The 20,899-nt window shown below is 37.0% G+C and overlaps 1 protein-coding gene across 10 annotated transcripts in view; it reads left to right on the top strand.

Moving 5' to 3' along the window:
- The window catches only part of CCDC171 (coiled-coil domain containing 171), a 351,008-nt gene that overhangs the window by 261,336 nt on the left and 68,773 nt on the right, over window positions 1-20,899 (top strand). For all 10 annotated transcript variants that reach the window (XM_047831056.1, XM_047831053.1, XM_047831052.1 and 7 more), the window contains one exon: window positions 5,137-5,289. In XM_047831056.1, the coding sequence (XP_047687012.1) occupies window positions 5,137-5,289 (153 nt within the window). The remainder of the gene's footprint in view (window positions 1-5,136; window positions 5,290-20,899) is intronic.

The following is a 20,899-nucleotide window of genomic DNA, read 5'->3' as shown; positions in this document are numbered from 1 at the left end:
TATGAGACTGAGTCCCATGTGGGGCTCTGCATGGAGTGTGGAGCCTGCTTAGGATTCTCTCTCCCTCTGCCCTTTCCTTGCTCATGCTCACACACACGCATGCTCTCTCTCAAAAAAAAAAAAATTAAATTCTTTATGTTTGGAAGGCCTTTAATATATTCCATATGTGTGGAACACCTAATATTTAAAATGTTTACATCATGTCTAATAATACCCCTCAGAAATATTGAATCTTTGTTTTATGAGCTAAAAAATATTTTTCCTAATTTGATGTCATTATTTTTATGACAGCTAACATTTACCTGAGTGTTTCCTATGTTTCAGATAGGTAAGATCTTTTCAGGTCTTAATACTCATTTAATCCTCACAAAATCTTTATAAGATAGGAATTAGTGGGGCACGTGGGTGGCTCAGTAGGTTGAGTGTCTGACTCTTGATTTCGGCTCAGGTCATGATCCCAGGGTCATGGGATCAAGCTCTGCTGAAGATTCTCTCTTGCTCTCTCTCTTTCTCTCTCTCTCCCTATGCTTCTCTCCCACTGTTCTCCCCCTGCTCGCTCGCTCTCTCTCTCTCTCAAAAAAAAAAAAAAAGAATTATTATCCCCATTTTATGGGGACTTTTTATATTTCACATATTTGGTATTTTACATGGCATATTTACTTTATATAGTATATAGAAATGAAGTATATCTATAGGTATACTTAAAGTGAAATATCTGAGGTTTTTGCCTCCCAATTACTCAAAAATATAAGTAAAAGATTTACTATTTTGGCATCTAGGTCTTATGATATTTTCCACTAATTTCTCCTCCTGACATCAGGTTCCCAAGGATCCCATTTCCCCTGAAATTCAATTTTGAAGTCGGTCTAAATTACATAATACATACATAACGAGTTATATAAATATTATCCTCATGCTCAAGTGACAGTCACCTATTTGTAGCTCAGAATTTTTTTGCACAGTAAAACACTTATACTTTTCCTTAAAATGAACAGGAGGTGGAATTCTGTTTGGATTCTCTCATCTTGTTATGTTGATTTATAAACACTCTAGATGATCTCTGAAACAAAAGGCTATTCTGGTCCAGAAACTGTCTTTTGTTCTGTTTCTCGTGTAACTAGATAAGCCCCACTGAGATACATGGTCCAAATCCCCAGGGCCCAAGATGACACGGAATACATTCTCCAGCGCTGGGCACGCTATATGCAGTACCGTGCTGTGCTGTCGTTGTTTGCTAATGTAGAACGGTGTGATGTTTTAATATGGGCGAGAGGTGTGTTGTGAAAGCTTAGACTTTGGGAGATTGATGCAGAAGTCATCAGATGCTCGCTCCTTCCTTCCCCACCCCCCTCAGTTGATCCAGACTGTCATTTCCACTTATTCTACCAACTTGATGCCTTTCTTTGTATTAAAGAGATGGATTTTTGCTAGAATCCTTTATTACACAGTTTGAATCACTTTTTAATATTGAAAGTTAACATTCTTTATTCTTCAAAAGATCTGGTGCTTCTTTAAATAACTGCAATGTCACTGACCCCCGACCCCCACCACACCTTTCAGTTCTGAAGGAGGTTTTCATTTTAGAAAGGTGGGGTCGTTTTTAAACCTATTTGTACCATGAAACATGTTGTATTTATCACTGTTCCTTTTCAGATGTCTCTGAAAAGACATCATATATAGGTGTTGTAAAAACAACCCTGCTTTCATCTCTCAAACAAAATTCTGCTTTAAAAGATCTTAGGGGCGCCTTGGTGGCTGAGTCTGTTGAGCATCCAACTCTTGATTTCGGCTCAGGTCATGATCTCATGGTTTGTGGGACCAAGCCCCACATCTGTCTCCGTGCTGACAGCTCAGAGCCTGCTTGGAATTCTCCCTCTCCCCCTCTCTCTGCCTCTCCCCTGCTCATGCGTGTGCTCTCTCCCTCTCTCTCTCAAAATAAATAAACATTAAAAGAGAAATTCTCTCTCTCTCCTTCTGCCCCTCTCCCCGGCTTGTATCCTCTGTCTAAAATTAAAAAAGTAAATAAATAAAAGATTTAAAATGTTTAATGTTCTAAATCCTATGCAAAAACAGTTTATTTCTGTATTCTTTTTAGTGTTCTAAAGAAGTAATATATGATTTCTCTTAATACTGCACTGAATATTAGAATTTAGTTATTAAAAGTAGATCAAGGGGGCGCCTGGGTGGCTCAGTCGGTTAAGCGGCCGACTTCGGCTCAGGTCATGATTTCGAGGTCCGTGAGTTCAAGCCCCGCGTCGGGCTCTGTGCTGACAGCTCAGAGCCTGGAGCCGTTTCAGATTCTGTGTTTCCCTCTCTCTGACCCTCCCCTGTTAATGCTCTGTCTCTCTGTCTCAAAAATAAATAAATGTTAAAAAAAAAATTAAAAAAAAAGTAGATCAAGGAAGGAGCCAAAATAATTATGACTTTTGTTTCGTCCACCATATAAAAATTCAGATGTAACTTCTCAAAAAGTCTTTTATTTTTTTTAAAAAAAGGTTTGAAGGAATATAATTTATATTATGTGTTCCTTTAAGGGTATCATGTACATGAGAATTCATGAAATATGTTTCTCCAAATTTAGGAAATAGGATAACTTTTTTAAATGTTGAGCTTTTTTATTCTTAAATGTTAGAGGCCAGTTCCATTGTGACATACAGTGAAATCCCAGGAGCCTATTACTGATAGAAAAGTACTTTTTTTTATTCATTAAGCACTTACATATCTTTTTATGCCTTTTATACATTTTAGATCCTTATATAATAAGAACATATGTATACAAACCACCTATCACAGGTTGTCTCATTAATATCTTAGTGGAGAATTTAAAAACAGAACAGGGCGCCTGGGTGGCTCAGGTGGTTAAGTGTCCAACTTCGGCTCAGGTCATGATCTCATGGTTCGTGAGTTCAAGCCTTGGCCCAGGGCTCTGTGCTGACAGCTGGGAGCCTGGAGCCTACTTCGCATTCTGTGTCTCTGTCTCTCTTTGCTCCTCCCCCCCCCTCACACTCTGTCTCTCCCTCTCTCAAACATAAATAAACATCAAAAATAAAAATAGAGCAATGGTAATACTCAATGAAATTCAGTAGTTTACCATTTTTAGAGGGCTTTCTTATATAGCTGCAATGTAGTTGAAGGATTGAGAGAATGACTTTATCATAGATTTTTCATTATCTGAGCCGTACAACAGGTTGGTAGTAGGCAAGAAAATGACCCTTCTTTCTATTTCATGGAGGGATAAAATGGAAGTTCAGGGAGATGACGTAACATTGCCCAGCAGTGTAAAGCTAAGTAAGTAGCAGAGTGATGACCAGACAAAGAGAGGACTTGTGATTTTTGGTTCCACTATCTCAATGGTGGAGATAAGTGAATTTATAAGAGTGGAGAGAGACTTGGCATTGGAAGAAGAAGATATGGTTTTATAGTTTCTGAATTTTACATACTTTTGAAGCCCAGGGGAATATTTTGTGTTAGTATTAGCTATAAGCACACCTTGAAATAACTCAAAGTAAGGTAGAGATGTTCCCAAACATGAAGTCATACCAGGCTTATTTAGTGTTGGGTAATAGAATTCTCTTCTGTGTATCCTATCCTTTTGTGCCTACAGCCATGCTTTCACTTCTTTTTTTGATTTAAACAAAGTATGGTTAGTGATTTATACATTAGAGTGTTAAGATTGTATTTCCCCAAATATCTTCATCCTTTCCTATAAGGCATTCTATGCCAACATATGGCTTCAACTTGTGGTTTTTTAATATTTTCCAGTTTTACCTTCATTCATTCATTCATTCATTCATTCAAACAAGCGCTCACCGTGGGCCACTAACATCCATGGTGATACAGAGATTCGGCATAGTGTCTGGCTTTAGGAGCTCCTTGGTCTAGTAAAGATAAACACGTAAACTAATATATTTCTGCTAAAGCAATAAACGTTATAGTAAAAGCAAGAATGAGGGGCCCACACAGGGCCAGAGTAAAAATTAACAGTGCCTTTGGGTTCAAAAAAGACTTCTTGAAAAAGATGGTGTCTGAGCTTAATGTTTTAGGGCAAATAGGAATTTATTAGGCAAAAAGGTATGAATTTTCTTACTATTACCTACAAATGGCTAGTGTACTTCTGTTTCTTAGACATTGTATACATTGTTTCTTACTTTTTGTTCACCAAATTATTATTTCGTGTGCATTTGGAATTGCTCAAATATCTCGTTTCTCAAAGCTTTTCCAAATCAGACCCTTCAGATTGAATATAATTTGGAAATGCTCAGACTGTCTTACCATTTTACTAATATGTAGCTGTGGTTAGAACACTTTTTTTCTTGTAAATAATGTAACATTGTATCTGAATATGTCTTTGAAATATTTGATTTTTGCTATATTTGAAGTATTTTAAAAGACTTTTTTGAAAAAAGGTGTGATAGTATTCTTGGACTGAAAATTCACTACTAGTTGCTTTAGAAGAAAAAGCCTATAAAATATGAATAAAATGTAATACGGAGGTCTAACAGTCCCCCAAATAGAATTTATTTAGCAGGGAGAAAAACTTATACACACTTGCTTATGTTATTTATTTTATTATACATAGTGTAAGAGCAATCTTCTATTATATGAATGAAAAAATTATGCTTTTTGTACAATATAAGAATCACATTATTTGCTCTTATCCAATGACAGGATTATTTCAGCTCCTTTTGTTTCAAAACACTTGTTTGTTTGTTTTTTTTTAGGTGGATTGAAAATTTTAGTAACTCAGCTCATTTTAAAATATCTTGCTTATATATATCCATCTATTGTGTGTCTTAAGATTGAAATTTAGGTCAAATTGCAACTTGAATTTAACTTTACACAGCAAATAAGTGTGCCATCTTTAAAAATTGCATTCTAAATTTTAAGCACAATAGATCAAAGTACATCTTATTTAAATATATACTCTGGAAAAGAAATCTCAATTATTTTCTCCCAAACTTTCTTAAAATAGTCACTGTTCTCAATATAAAATGTGAACTTTAGCTTTCTTATTTTAAAGAAAGATGAAAAGTTGTTTATTTTAAAATTTTAATGACTTTGCTTTCAAATTATGGAAATTCTTCTTTGGGGACAGCTTTATTTGAATTGTCTGTGACATTATATTTATTTCTTAAGGCTATGATTAAAAGTTTCATGGATGTCTACCAGCTTGCAAGCACTAGAATTGCTACATTAGAGAAGGAAATGACATCTCATCGAAGTCACATTGCAACGTTGAAATCAGAACTTCACACAGCTTGTTTACGGGAAAATGAAAGTTTACAATCAGTAAGTCCTGCGATGTTTTTTTAATTTTTTCTCTGTGTCTTGGGTCACATTACATTCATGTTTTTATGGCTCATAAGATCACTCACCAATATATATAATTTAGCGCAAATGATCAATCAAGCAATGTAAAATTATTAGTGTGGAGAAAATTTTGAGGAAAGAAAGGCAATTAATTTTTCCATTGTATCATGTATAAAGATATGCATACTGTTATCAATGCTAAAACACGACATCAAAATTCCTTTGTGTTTGGCAGGGCAGCTGACAGTTGGATTTGGCAGTATGCATAGTTAAAGCTTGCAACTGTCTGAAGATTCAGTGTGTCCCATTAAGACAGAATATTATTAATTATGCGTATAACCAAAATGGTAATTAGAACATGTGATGATTCTCTGTAGAAAACTAGACTTATCCATAATACATGCCTAGCTAAAGATGCATGTTGTGATTCATCTACATGATTAAAATTCAGTTTCAGCAGCCATTTTATGTCTTCAAATTTTAGCCCAGGATGAAATTTGGGCTCATTTAAGACTAAACAAAATGTTCTACATTTGAAATATGTGTTTGGGGAGTATCAAACAGTGAATAAGGGAATAAAATAAGCATTTAAACTTTTTTCTCCAAAGTCAGATGTATCAACAGTGAGATTCAGAAGATTACCAATCATTGGAATGTCTTTTTTCCTCTTTTCGTTTGATTGTAATGGATCAGGGTGACTTGTAGGGAAAAAAATGGTATCATTTTGCCATTCAGCGATTGACCCTTTTCAATGGTGTATTCAACAGAAAAAGAGTTAGCATGAAAGCAAATAGCTGCGTGGCTGTGGGTTAGTTCTTCAGCTCCATCAGATCTTAGCTCAGGTGCTCGCGTCCCACGAAATGACCATAGTATTGAAAATTGCAGCTACCAGCCTTCCCCCAGCCCCAACCTCTGTCTCATTCTCGCCCCATATTGCCTACGTACCTTTCATCTTCCTTGTTTTATTTCACTGTAGCACTTATTATTGATTGACATAAACCTCATTTTATTTATTTGCTTATTGTCTGTTCCTTACCCTCATAGAATATAAGTTCCATAGAGACAAGCGATTTGGGGCATTTCTTCACTGCTATTTCCTCTTCGCTCTAGAGGCAAGAACACTTTGGCCCATAGTAGGTGTTTAACTGATGCTCATTGAGTGAAAATACTGGCACTTGATCCAATAAATGAACAAACCAATTATTTGGGACCTAAGATGTTGAGTTTAGTTTGTATTTATTTATTTTTAAAGTTTACTTATTTATTTATTTATTTAGAGAGAAAACACAAGCAGGGGAGGGGCAGAGAGAGAGGGAGGAGAGAGAATCCCAAATAGGCTTGGCTCTGACAGTGTGGAGCCCAACGTGGGGCTCGAACCTACAAACTGTGAGATCATGACCTGAGCCGAAACCAAGAGTCAGGTGCTTCACCAACTGAGCCATCCAGGTGCCCCAAGTTCAGTTTTTCAAAATGACTTTGTTAATTTCTTGATGAGGGGGTAGTAAATTTGATCTCCACCAAGAGAAATTAAAGAGGAAACTTACTTAAAAAATTGAGCATTTTAAATTTATTTTAGCCTTTCTCTGAAACCTATTCACATTTCTTCCTGTGAGCTCTCTGGTCCCATTGGTTAGTATTTCATTATACTGTTTAGTTATGTCAGCTTTGTTGGGTCATACAATTATTTATTGTTTGTTACTGCTATCCATATAAAAGTAATTACTTTTATTTTAAGAAAGGCCAAACTTGATAAGGTAGGATTGTTTCCCCATGGATTCAAAACAATTTTTTATCAATTATTGTTCTACTAATGCCTTAATGAAAGTGTGCCTCACTACCATCATAAAACTCAACTCCTCCGCCTTTTCCCCTTCTGAACACATCTGTAAGGAGATGCTCACCATCTTATTTGTAAGAGGTGGTTCACCCTAGCAACGATTCTCAAAAGGGGACATGTGTAATGTGAACAATCTCCCAGGCTGTGACAATGTGTCTTTCTAGGAGAACGCTGCCCGATCCTGTATCTCTATAGGATCTTTACTCTCAGGTCTCTTTCCTTATTTGAAAATGACTATTTTTGAAACAGTAATAAATTGGCATAATAATTTTATTTTTTTAATATATTTGTGTATGCTTTTTCACACTTGAACTCCTTAAGAACTCTCTGAGGAGAAGAGCCTCAGTCTCTGTATTTCATAGATGACAGGTGGTACAGTTTGGTAGATAGGAGCATGGGTTTTGGAATTATATCCGTTAGGAATACAATCAAGTGTAAATAACAGAAAACCTGACCAACATGACTTAAGAAAATCCAGGTTCTTTGTCTTCTTTTCTCCCACACATAGCAAGAAGTCTAGAAGTAGGTGTCTGTTGTCCTGTGGCTGATAGTGGTCCAACTTCTCTGTGATTTCTCTGCTGTTCCTTTATTGTCACAAGACAGCAGCCAGATCTCGGATTTACGATCACACCCAAGTCAGAAGGATGGGGTGGCTCAAAAATATCTGTTTGACAAAAGCCTTGGAAGGCTTTTCCTTTAAAAACAATTTAAATATTTGTATTTCATATAAATTTATTTAAATACTGGTAAATTTTAATAGAAATTTAATAGATAATAGTTCATTAAATATCTAAAAATATATTCAAGTATTTATATTTTTTAAAAAGAATAGGTTTTCCCAGGAAGCTCTGAACATATTTCCACTTATATCCCATTGTCTGGAAATGGGTCGTGTGGACACTCTTAGCTATAATGAGTCGAGGGACAAGGGAATTAGGAATCAATAATGTGTGCCATAGAAGTCAATAAATGTGGATTTAATTTCAATTTTGTCAATTGCAAATTGTGTGGCTAAGTAGAGTTTTCATCTGTAAAATGGGCTAGTGATCCTACTCCCCAACAGAGATACTGGGAGCTCTAGTGAGAAGTGTTGAAGCACTTTAGACTTGGCTTTGCTCTTAGTGAGTAGTTAGTCTAAAAAAAAGTTCACTAATATTTTTATCACCCTTATCTTGATAGAAAGTAATTGGATTAAAAGATTATTTACTAGCCTCCCATCTTCAGCTGCAAATCCTGTCATTTTGATCTGCCTCCTACTGTAGCCTCGAGTTTGTAATTCTTCCTCTGTGATCACTGTCAGTATGGTCCAGTGACTGAGCTCTCTGCCCTTTCTTGCAGCCTGTTTTTCCCTCCTTTTCACTGACACGTTCTTGAAAAGTGATCTCCTTGCTTCTTCTATATGCTCATCTCCCATTTATTCCTCAGTTTTGCCGCTCTCTGGCTTCTGAGTCTATCATTCCACTGAAACTATTTTCTCAGAGGTCACAAATTATTTTCTGCTTGTTCTGTATTCATGCCTTTTAATGCCATGTTCCTTCTCATGCCTTTTAATCCTTCTGCAACATATGAAGCTTTTAACTACTTTCTTCTTTAAGCACTCCTCTCTTGTGTTTTTTTTTCCACTTGTTATCAATTTTCTTCTTTGGCTCTCTGGTCTCTACTTACTTGAGCTCTGCTTTCTTTGTATTATATTTTTAATTCTTTATCCATTAGTTCAGTATTTATTCAGCATCTACTCTATAGTAGGCACAATTCTGGTCCTAGTAATATTATGTGAACCAAAACAGATAATTCTTGCTCTTATGAACTTAAAATCTAATAGTAGAAGAAATTATTTTCATATAATTAAACTGATGTGTAATTAATAACCAGGATAAGTGCCCTGAAAGGAAAGAACCAAAAGCACATATAAGAGTTTTTTTAAGCCAATGAGCCTACCCTAGACTAAGGTATTGGCGAAGCCTTTTCACGGTCAGTGATGCTTGAATTAATATCTGAACACTTGGTAAGAGTTATGCAGGAAGAGAGCAGTGTTCAAGATCAGCAGGAGGTGTATGGGAACATCTACAAGACTCTATGATAGAAAGAAGAAATTGAGAAATACCAGTGTGGCTGGAATAAAGAGAGCAAAGGAAAGAGTGACTTGAGTGAGATAAGAATGGTCTAGAGAGAAGGAGAGAAGTCAGACTCTGTTGCCCTTGTTTTAAGAGTAAAGGGAAAGTCATTGGAAACTTTAAAGAAGGAGTGACATTCTCAGTTTGGTTTTTTAAAAAGATGATTTTGGCTGTAACATGAAGAAACAATTGGATGCGAAGAACAAGAGAAAGGGGTATGTGAGATAATTCCTGGATTCTTTCCTTTTGGAAATGGATCAATGACCTTATATACTGAGAGAAACAATGGAATAGGAGAGAATATTGTGAGTTGAATTTTGAGTATATTGAGTTTGAGGTATGTTTGAGACATCCAACTGGAAATACCAAAAAAGGTGGCTTGATAGGGAATTCAAGCAAAATGCCAACCTAGAGGTGCACATTTTAGGTCATTGTCATATAGATAGGACTTGAAGCTGTTAGCAAGAATGAGACTATGTTGGGAAAGTTTTAGAGTAAGAGGGAAAAAAAGCCTAAGACTAAAGCTTGAAAAACTCCAACATACAATGCTTGAGAAGAAGAAGAAGATAAGGTTGGAAAGGAGGCTGTGAAGGAATAGGCAAAGAGATCAAATGAAAACCAAAAAAATGTGATGCCATGAGAATAGAGTGTTTTAACAAGGGTGACATATCAATAGTGTCACATGTTGCCCAAGATCAAGTAAAGTGAGGACTGAAAATGGCCTTTGGATTTAATGCACGGAGGCCCTTGGGATCCTTAGCAAAGGCTCTTTCAGTAAGAGATGGAAAGTTAAGTGGGAGTTGACGAAAAAAGAAAACAAAACAAAACAAAACAAACCACTGCATTTAAAAACTATCTCAAGGATTTAGCTGTTGAGTGGGAGACATAGGAATGGAATATTCAGAGAGGATTCAGGGAGTTTTGCCTTAATATGGGAGTGAATTAATCATGTTTCAATATCTTCTTGAATGAATATAGGCTTCGGTTTTGACCATGTTCACCATACTGTTCATTTTTATAATTTCAGTTTTCAACTTTTCACACTCTAGATATTTTTTGACTAGTGTTTGCATGATATATTTTTTCCATTCTTTTAACCTGTGTTTATATTTATAGTGGGTTTCTTATAAAAAAAATATAGTTTGGTTTGGTTTTGTCTATCGATTTGACAATCTCTGTCTTTTAATTGGATGATTAGACCACATACATTTAATATAATTATGGGTATTTGGGGGGTTTCGTTTACCACTTTACTTCTTTTATGGAGACAGATGTGATAAGACATGATCTCTGCTCTTATGTGTTCCTCTTCTAACAAGGGAAACAAACAGAGAAGGAAATCACAAAAATAGGCATGTGTAAAGTCTTTGGAGCACAGATGAAAGTGGTGTTCATTCTTCCTAACGTTGCCATTAAAAGATGAGATGCTTGTATGAGCCTTTGAAGAATGTGTAGCAATTTGACACCTTGTTAAGGGGCAGAGCAATAAAAATTTATATTTTATTTTGATTTGAGGAATAGGCCTTATGGATAATACAAATGTTTAATGAATTAAATTGTATAATAAGATGGTTTTTTTTTTTTTTTTTTTTGTATAATAGAAAATATGTTGTTGCTTTAGCTCCATTCCCCTTCTCAAGTAAAGGCAGCCACCCCACCCGAACATCCTGTACCCATTGGAACCCAAGACTGCTTGCAACTGTCACTCCAAACCCCACCTTCATATATTTCCAGTCCATTCTTGCACCATCCAATCCTCGCCTTTTACTCTATAATCTGATTTGATTCTGCCTCTGACCATTTTGCTATTGATGTTCTTATTTGGTCTTTCTAATAACTTGTTATTTAGGCCATTCTCAAAACCCATTACTGGGTTCTCAGATGAACTGGATGTCTTGACCTTTGACACCCACCCAACCTACCATCGCCTCCTACCCACAGGCCCTCATCTAAGGCTTTAGAGTCAAGCAGGCCCGAATGTGCAGTGTTATTTTTTATCCATACAATGTATTTATTTATCCATATAATAAATTGTTTATTATCCATACAATACTCTAAGCATCAGTTTCTGTATTTGTAACGTGTAGATAAAGTTGCGTACATTGTAGGGTTGGTCTGAGGATTAAAGATACTGTCTGGCATATTAGCAGGTGCTTTAATAAATTTCTTTTCACCATAAATTTTACTTAATAAATAAAGAACATTTTCAGATAGTTACATATATTTCCCACAGCTAAGCTATACACATAGCTTTAAAAAATATATGTAACCATGAGGAAATCTTTTGATGCATAGGCAAAGACCTAAAACAACCCTTATAAGTCAGTGCTTTTAGCTCATACTAAGTACAATGTTACTGATAGTTGTCATTGTTATCACTTATTTAATGAACTGAGGGCAGTCAGTATATGTTCACTAACCATCTTTTCCAGCCATTTCACTAAGAATGAAAAATAAATATTCATTATGAATAAAAAACTTACTATATCCTGGTGTTGTATGCATAGAAAGAGATTGATCATATTGTAGACATGAATAGTCATCTTTAAAAACTTTATCCCTGGGGCACCTGGGTGGCTCAGTCGGTTAAGCGGCCGACTTCGGCTCAGGTCATGATCTCATGGTCCGTGAGTTCGAGCCCCGTGTTGGGCTCTGTGCTGACTGCTCAGAGCCTGGAGCCTGTTTCAGATTCTGTGTCTCCCTCTCTCTCTGCCCCTCCCGTGTTCATGCTGTCTCTGTCTCAAAAATAAGTAAGTGTTGGGGCGCCTGGGTGGCGCAGTCGGTTAAGCGTCCGACTTCAGCCAGGTCACGATCTCGCGGTCCGTGAGTTCGAGCCCCGCGTCGGGCTCTGGGCTGATGGCTCAGAGCCTGGAGCCTGTTTCCAATTCTGTGTCTCCCTCTCTCTCTGCCCCTCGCCCGTTCATGCTCTGTCTCTCTCTGTCCCAAAAATAAATAAACGTTGAAAAAAAAAATTAAAAAATAAATAAATAAATAAATAAGTGTTAAAAAAAATTTAAAAAGAAAAATAAATTAAAAAAAATAAAAACTTCATCCCTCTTAAGGCGCTATTGTCATTTTTCTGCTCCACAGATAGATAATAATAATAATGCTGGAGTGCATCGAAAAGTTCTCCTCAATTGTGCACTTGCCAGTACTTTAACATTTTCAGTGTGTTGGTCCTTGACCCATTAACTTAGGGCTGTTCTAGAGCTTTTATCTTGAGTAATAGTAACCAGAAAGGGCTTCAAGTGAAGAGCTTTCGAGCCACAGACAGCCCAGCAGAGAACGGTGCAGCAGTCAGAACCAATTACTTGTGGGTCTTTGGAGGCCGGCAGACCCATGGCCGGGGAGAAATGCACGATATTGCAGTCTGTGAAACACAAAATGCCAAACCCGAATACTTTGCTGTGAGTTACAGTGCTGCAAGCTAGAGTATTGATTTGCCTCATTTCCCCTGTATGTTTAAGCAGTATGTTTTCAATTCTATAGTACTTTATTTATGAGAAAATAACAAATTACGCATCAGGGGAGCCTTCCAGTTAGTATCTTCCCAGGGAAGAGATCTTTGCATATTGTTCAGATTATGTCAGATTTGATAGTTGTCAAGAAGTACCGTATTGTTAATAAAGATGAAAGATTTAGATATTTTGGTTCAGGTAAGATGAAAATAAAAAACAAGAATCCCCTTTCTCTTAAGTTTTTAAGTAATAGTTTGTCACATTTGTTTCTGTTACATTTTCTTGAGAGAGGAAGAAAGAATTATTTGTCAGTATTAGTGTCGTGTGGATCGAGAAACAGACACTTTAAGTAACTTACTTGAGTTAAGTTGCTTTCATGAACTTTCAAGTACTTTATCACAGTTGACTCAAGATATTTATTATTGAGATTTTTAACCATTCAAGAAAAAAAATTTTTTTTAAGTGAGCCATAAGCCATAACTTAATTTGTTGGGAAGGGCTATGCAGTGCAGTAAAGTACAGATTCTGGAGTCTCGCTGCCAGGTTTTTAATTAGAACCCAACAGATTAGAACCCAAGGCCTCTGATTTCTTGTCTGGTGCTTTTTCCTATGAGAATGAAGTGTGGCCCAAGACAAATCTCTACTGTTACGGCACTTCAGGTGTAGTGGAAAATACACTGTGAGACAAATAATTAAAAAAGAATGATGTTGAAGTCGAATCATAGAGGGCTATGAGAACGCAGAACCTGGGGACCTGATGTAGGCTTGGGATGACCCACTTGAGGAATTGAAACCTTAGTTGAAAAACATGAAGACTAGGTAGGCAGTTACCTCACAAATGTCAGAATGGCTACAATCAATGGTTATGATCAAAAACACAAGAAACAAGTGTTGGCGGAGATGTGGAGAAAAAGGAACCCTCATGCACTCTTGGTGGGAGTGCAAACTGGTGCAGCCACTGTGGAAAGAAAACAGTGGCTCAAAAAATTAGATATAGAACTATCCTATGATCTAGTAATTAATTACACTACTGGACATTCACCCAAAGAGTACAAAAACACTAATTCAAAAAGATATGTACACCCCTATGTTTATTGCAGCATTATTTACAATAGCCAAGTTGTGGAAGCAGTCCAAGTGGATAGATGAATGGATAAAGAATATAGTTTGTGTGTACACACACAATGGAATATTACTCAGCCATAAAAAGAATGAGATCTTATCATTTGCAACAACATGGATGGATCTAGAGAAAGATAAATACCTTATGATTTCACTCATATGTGGAATTTAAGAAACAAACCAACCAATCAAAGGCAAAAAAGGGACAAATAGAGACAGAATAGACTCCTAACTCTAGAGAACAAACTGATAGTCACCAGGGGGAGGTAAGTGAGGGGATGGGTGAAATAGGTGAAGGGGATTAAGAGTACACTTAACGATGAGCACCGAGTGATGTATGGAAGTGTTGAATCCCTATATTGTAAACCTGAAACTAATGTAACACTGTATGTTAACCACACTGGAATTAAAATAAAAAACTTAAATTAAAAAATTAGTAGTTGACGGGAAAATATGGGGTACTCAAGGATTTGGGGCGCCTGGGTGGCGCAGTCGGTTAAGCATCCGACTTCAGCCAGGTCACGATCTCGCGCTCCGTGAGTTCGAGCCCCGCGTCAGGCTCTGGGCTGATGGCTCGGAGCCTGGAGCCTGTTTCAGATTCTGTGTCTCCCTCTCTCTGCCCCTCCCCCGTTCATGCTCTGTCTCTCTCTGTCCCAAAAATAAATAAACGTTGAAAAAAAAATTAAAAAAAAAAAAAAAAAAAAAAAAAAAAAAAAAAAGGATTGGAAGGCTGTCTGTGTGACTGGAGCAGAGCGAATGAGATGGCGAACTGGGAGGGATGAAACGGAGGAGGGGCCAGATCAGTGTGGTTATAAGTGAGGTTCTCAGCTGTCTGGGCTCTCTGAGGCGTCTCCGACAGCTGAACTGCAAACATCTACTCCCTCTGCTTTATGTATTTACTTTTCCGAACTCCGAATTTCATTTTTTTCTAGTTCTTAAAAGTCCCTGACATTTGATGCTGTAACAACCCTCATTTTACCCTTTTGCTAAATACTGCTTAGTTAGATGCTCATTAAATTCTCCCGTATTTTTATCACGAGCTCCGCCTCCAGCCCCTGGAGACAAACAGAGCTAAATAAGGGAAACATAAAATATGAAAGGTAGGACAGCCCAGTCAGCATGCAGGCATTTTCCTTTGATCCTTGACACACATTTCCAAACTTTTAAAGGTTTCTTATATTCCAGAAGCTCAAGCTTTGTTTGGTATAGTGAATAGGGGCCTGAAGGTAATAATGCATATTCTATTGGCTGCACACCTCCTTTCTAGTCTTTTAGTTTTTGTATCATGTACTTTAAGACGGCCACTTTCATGATGAATGATACCTGGATAGTGGCTATAGGGGCATGATATTCTAAATTTTATATGTATATTAATATATAAATATAATATGCTTAATTATATAAATATATAATTTATATGTCTAGAATAATATGTAAACATTTTATATTAGATATATTCGATTTTATATGTAAGTATAAATATAAAAGATATATATAATAAATATAACGTATTTATATAGTTCTATTCTTCAGTAATGAAATACTGCAAGGGTGGAGCAAGGAGTGGCAAGAATGAATATTTCGGGGGCTCCTGGGTGGCTCAGTTGGTTAAGCGTCCGACTCTTGGTTTTGGCTCAGGTCATGATCTCATGGTTGGTGAGTTTGAGCCCTGCATCGGGCTCTGCGCTGAGAGTGCAGAGCCTGCTTGGGATTCTGTCTCTCTCCCTCTTTATGCTCCTCCTTCACACACTCTATCAAATAAATAAACTTAAAAAAAAATGAATGAACATTTCAAATTCTGATCATTGTCATCAATCAGTAATAAAGTTGTAGAAAATATAAATGGTAATTTGACAATCTAATGCTCTAATTTTTTATACTGGTTGTTCAAAGAATAGCAGCATGTGACTATGCTTATGGGTATCTCTCTTACAATTTTGTCTTTCTTACTAAGTTGGGTTCTTTGAAAGGCTTCAATTGCCTGTTAGATTTTCAGGCATTTCTGCTTCAATTTTCTGCAAACACCACAGACTCACTGAGGTCCCAAACTTAACATTTCTTCAACTTTACTACTCCCCATTTTCCCAAATTCTCCATTCCCTACATTCCTTATCCCTGGCATAACTATCCACCTTGCAGGCCAAGGCAGAAGCCTTAACCTTTGCCCCACTTTCCATCTACCACCAATATTTACTCATTTGCTAAGTCTCACTGTTTCTATCACCCCAGATCCCCTAGATCCATTCTCACCTTTCTACTGTTGTGATCTCAATAACTTTTCCTTGAGTTATTTCAATGGTTTTCCAATGGGTTTCCCCAGATGTAGTTTCCCCCTTCCATCTTGTCTGCCACATTAGTGTGAGAGTTTTCTCTCTCTTTTTTTCTTTCCTTCCTTCCTTCCTTCCTTCCTTCCTTCCTTCTTCCTTTCTTTCTTTCTTTCTTTCTTTCTTTCTTTCTTTCTTTCTCTTTCTTCCTTTCAGTTTATTTATTTATTTTGAGAGAGAGAGAGAGAGTGCACGAATGAGTAGGGGAGGGGCAAAGACAACAGGAGAGAGAGAGAATCCCAAGCAGGCTCTGCACTATCAGCATGGAGCCCGATGCAGGGCTCAGACCCATGTGCCATAAGACCATGACTTGAGCCAAAACCAAGGGTCAGACGCTTAACCAACTGAGCCCCCTAGGTACCGCCAGAGTTACCTTTCTAACACACAAATATGAGCAGACCACATCTTGCCTCGAAACATATTTTGGCTCTGAACTTTTACGATGAAGTAAAAATTCTTTATCATTGACATTCCAGGTATATTCTGACTCCATCTGGTTTTCAGTTCATCTCCCAGTTGGCAGGAGTAAAGGTTCCTTTTGTTATACTCATTTAGCAGTGCATTTATCTGTCTAAATACTTTGACTTATATAATCAATTAGTTGTATATGTATTACCACACTGTGAGTCTGTGAGGTCATGTCTTATTTATTTTTTAAAATTCATTATAATGATCTGACTTTAATAAATGCGGGTTGATTTGAATTGAAATTAATTGGAAGAATACTCCTTCAATGATATTTATTCAATACATACTTGTTATGGAACGTATACTTTGCACAAACCATAACTCCCTCCAAATTTTTCCCACACAAAATTTTCTGAAATTCTCATCATACTATATTTCATATGCTTTTCTAGCCAACACTTCATGAGAAGGAATAGTATAATTTATATATTATTATATTTATGATAGTTTTAAGTAAATACTTTAATATAAATTGTACATTTCTTCTCCTATTCACAAACAAAAACAAACAAAAAACTCCAAATTGTTTGTAACAAACAAGAACATTCTTTTCAGCATACCACTTAAATAATTTTAAACTTTGTCAGATTTTTTTGAGACTCCTTCTAGTATATATTTACCCACATAGACATAAATTGACCAAGTTTAGTGCCTTTTACTTACATGGTGGGTACTCAATAAATGATAGCAATGATATATCAATGATAGCAATGATATGTGCCTCGGTCTAGCAAAAAGTATGAGTGTGAGAGATTTATTTCAGAAGTAGAAAGCTTATTTTAAAAAATATATTTCCTTAAACCCTTACCTCATACCATGTATGAAAATTAACTCAAAATGGATCAAAGAGCTAAATAGAAAAGCTAAAAATTTTTAATAAAAGACATAGAAATAAATTATGATTGTGGAGTTGGCAATAGATTTTTAGATATGATACCAAAAGCATAAGTGACAAAAGAAAAAATAGACAAATAGGACTTAATCAAAATTAAAAACCTTTGTGCATTAAAAAACACCCCACAAAATGGGAGAAAATAGTTATAATCATATATCTGGTTGGGATCTAGTGTATGGAACTCAACAACTCAACAAAAAAGGGCGAATGACCTAATTTTTAAAATGGGCAAAAGACTGGAATAGACACTTCCCCAAAGAAGATATGCAAATTACCAACAAATGCAGGCAAAGATACTCAACATCATTAGTCAGTAGGGAAATGCAAATCAAGACCATGAGATACCATTTCCACTGACAAAGAATACCATAAAAGAAAAAAAAAAAAAGGAAAATAACAAAGGTTCATAGCAGCCCTGTTCACAAAGGCCAAAAGATGGAAGCAATGCATCAGTTGATGAATGGGTAGACAAATATGGTATAACCAGACAACAGACTATTATTCAGCCATAAAAAGGAATGAAGTACTGATACATGTTACAACATGGACGTACTTTGAAAACATTATCCTAAATAAAGAAGCCAGACACAAAAGGCCACATATTATATGATTCCATTTATACGAAATGTCCAGAATAAGCATGTTCTGTCTTCATAGAGACAGAGCGCAGATTGGTGGTTGACATGGAAAGGGGGTGGAAGGAATGGCGAATGACTGTTTAATGGGAATGGGGTTTCCTTTTGGGGTGATGGAAAAGTTCTAGAGCTCTGAAGTGGTGATGGCCGCACAATACTGTGAAGATACTTGATGCCGCTGAATTGTACATTTTAACATTATGACAACAGTAAGTTTTATGTTGTGTGTGGTTTACCACATTGAAAAATATTTTGGGGGGTGCCTGGGTGGCTCAGTCGGCTGAGCATCCAGTGTCAGCTCAGGTCATGATCTCACGGTCTGTGGGTTCGAGCCCCGCGTCGGGCTCTGTGCTGATGACTCAGAGCCTGGAGTCTGCTTCGGATTCTGTGTCTCCCTCTCGCTCTGCCCCTCCCCTGCTCGTGCTCTGTCTCTCTCTGTCTTTCAAAAATGAATAAATTTTTTTTTAATGTTTATTTATTTTTGAGACAGAGAGACAGAGCATGAACGGGAGAGGGTCAGAGAGAGGGAGACACAGAATCTAAAACAGGCTCCAGGCTCTGAGCCGTCAGCACAGAGCCCGACGCGGGGCTCGAACTCACGGACCGTGAGATCACGACCTGAGCTGAAGTTGGACGCTTAACCGACTGAGCCACCCAGGCGCCCCAAAAATGAATAAATGTTGAAAACAATACTTTTTAAATATTTATTTTCATTTTTGGGTGGTATGGATAGGCAGCTAGATCGTTGCTTACACAGAATGGCAGTGGGTTGTGCTGGAAAGTAGCATGACAGGGAATCAGAGGAAATGTGGGTTCTAGAACCACCGTTGTCACCAACTCCTCACAAAGCTTTGGAAAATAAATTATACAGTCTCCTTGGTCTTGGGTTTTCCTGGCTTTAAAACGAAGGATTTCAATTAGATGAAATCTCAATTCCCTCTCAGCTCTAAAATTCTTCAGTTGAAGTTACAAATACTGATTTTGAATATTTGGATTCTAACTATGTTTCATTTTGTTCTTGCTTCAATTTACAACAATAAAATGAGTGTGTGTTTCTAAATTTATAACATAATTATATCTTGAGTTTGGTTATATTCAGCACCAATAACCCATTTGTAAATGTACACCAGTTATATAAATCTCACAATATAACTTGTAACGAGGTAGTCAAAAAGTCCCCAAAGTAATCTGCAAATGTATTAGCGTATTTGTAAGGAGTATTTCCTTTTTTCATGTGAAGTTTTTTTGATATTTAATATGTTAGGAATGTGAACTTTTAACTCGTCAAACTATTGTAACATATTTGAAAATTATAGTAATTTGATTAAAATGTTGCCTATAAGGCAAAAGGTTTAGTTAATAGAATCCATATGTAATTAAAATGCAGAACTAAATGTAATCAGACTCCAGTGACTAGTGCCTTCATATTGATAGTTTCACAATGGCCTCTGGGGTTGAAAGTTTAAATGTTGCAGAATGCAACAACACTGTAGAAAACAGCTTCAGCTGGCCGTTTAGCTTTTTAAAGGCATCAACAGTTACTTGGTAAGATGTGAATATCACATCCTAGACTTCCATCATTTTAGGAGTATCTTCAGCAGGCAGGTGGTGGGAAGTGCATGGCTGCTGTGCGGGTGGAGAAACCCCCTCTACAGCGCTGTTATATAAACAGCCCACGATGAAGGGCCCTGCAATGAGCCAAGCCCCGGCCTCCCTCCTCCTCCTCCTCCTTTTTAAATAACACAGTTGCTTAATTTGAGTGAATTCATTTGAATCATATGAAATTTATAGACACAACACTATGCACCAAGCCACAAAAAAAAAAGTTACAAAAATTTTTTTCCCGAGCTTAAAAAAAAAATTATTTTCTCTGGACAGTTTTAAGAGTCGACATCCTGTGTTAGAGTTCTGTAATCATCACCAGCACAATTTACAATCAGAACACACAGAGAGCCAGTTTAGACCAGCTCATCTGTTGATCTTGGCAGAGACCCTTCATCTCACTGTGTGCAGCTGCCACTTGAGAGTTGGGGGACTCAGCAGAGAACCAGGGGAGGGAGGGATGCGAGGCTGGTCAAGGCATGAACACATAGGCCTGCTTCATTTCAACCGTTGTATGGTGCTTAAAAAAAATAGTCTTTTTATTTTACTGCCCCCCCCCCCCTTCTTTTTAACCTGAAATTAAACGAGGACCTCTCATGAGCCACTGCGCTCCAGGCATAAGAAATTGTAATGTCTGGCTTGCAGAAACTGTCCCGTCAAAATGTGCTTCTGATTAGGTGGCTTAATTACAGCTGTGAAAACAATGTTGATTTAGGCCTCAAGATTCCAGGCCGTGTCAGCCGTTATTAGCTAACCTTGGACCGCATCCACCATTTTAAAACTCTGTACCACTAAAGTCACCCTGCTTGACAACTTTTTATTTAGGCAGAAAAGTCGCCAGAAGCAACACATTTTTAGGCAAAATGTTGTTCGATGCGCTGCTGTTTCAACTGCAGCGCCATGAGCGGTCATTAAGGAGATAGTTAGCTTTGCGCTTGATCAAGAACAAGGAAGTTCTGTTTGTAAAAACAGTAAGTTTTGAATAGTATTTTTAAAGGGTTGACTGACATAAGAATTAATTTTAATTCCTTTAATTCAGTTTTATTTCAAATCCAGCATGTTGGTTTAACCACCCAATTTTATTACACCTAAATTTTCCTGACAGTTTCATTTGCTGTGAGGAAATAAAATTGC

The sequence above is a fragment of the Prionailurus viverrinus genome, chromosome D4, assembly GCF_022837055.1.
Source record: "Prionailurus viverrinus isolate Anna chromosome D4, UM_Priviv_1.0, whole genome shotgun sequence".
Classification (NCBI taxonomy): domain Eukaryota; kingdom Metazoa; phylum Chordata; class Mammalia; order Carnivora; family Felidae; genus Prionailurus; species Prionailurus viverrinus.
The sequence above is the reverse complement of the archived record's forward strand: the minus strand, read 5'-3'. Positions and strand labels throughout refer to the sequence as shown.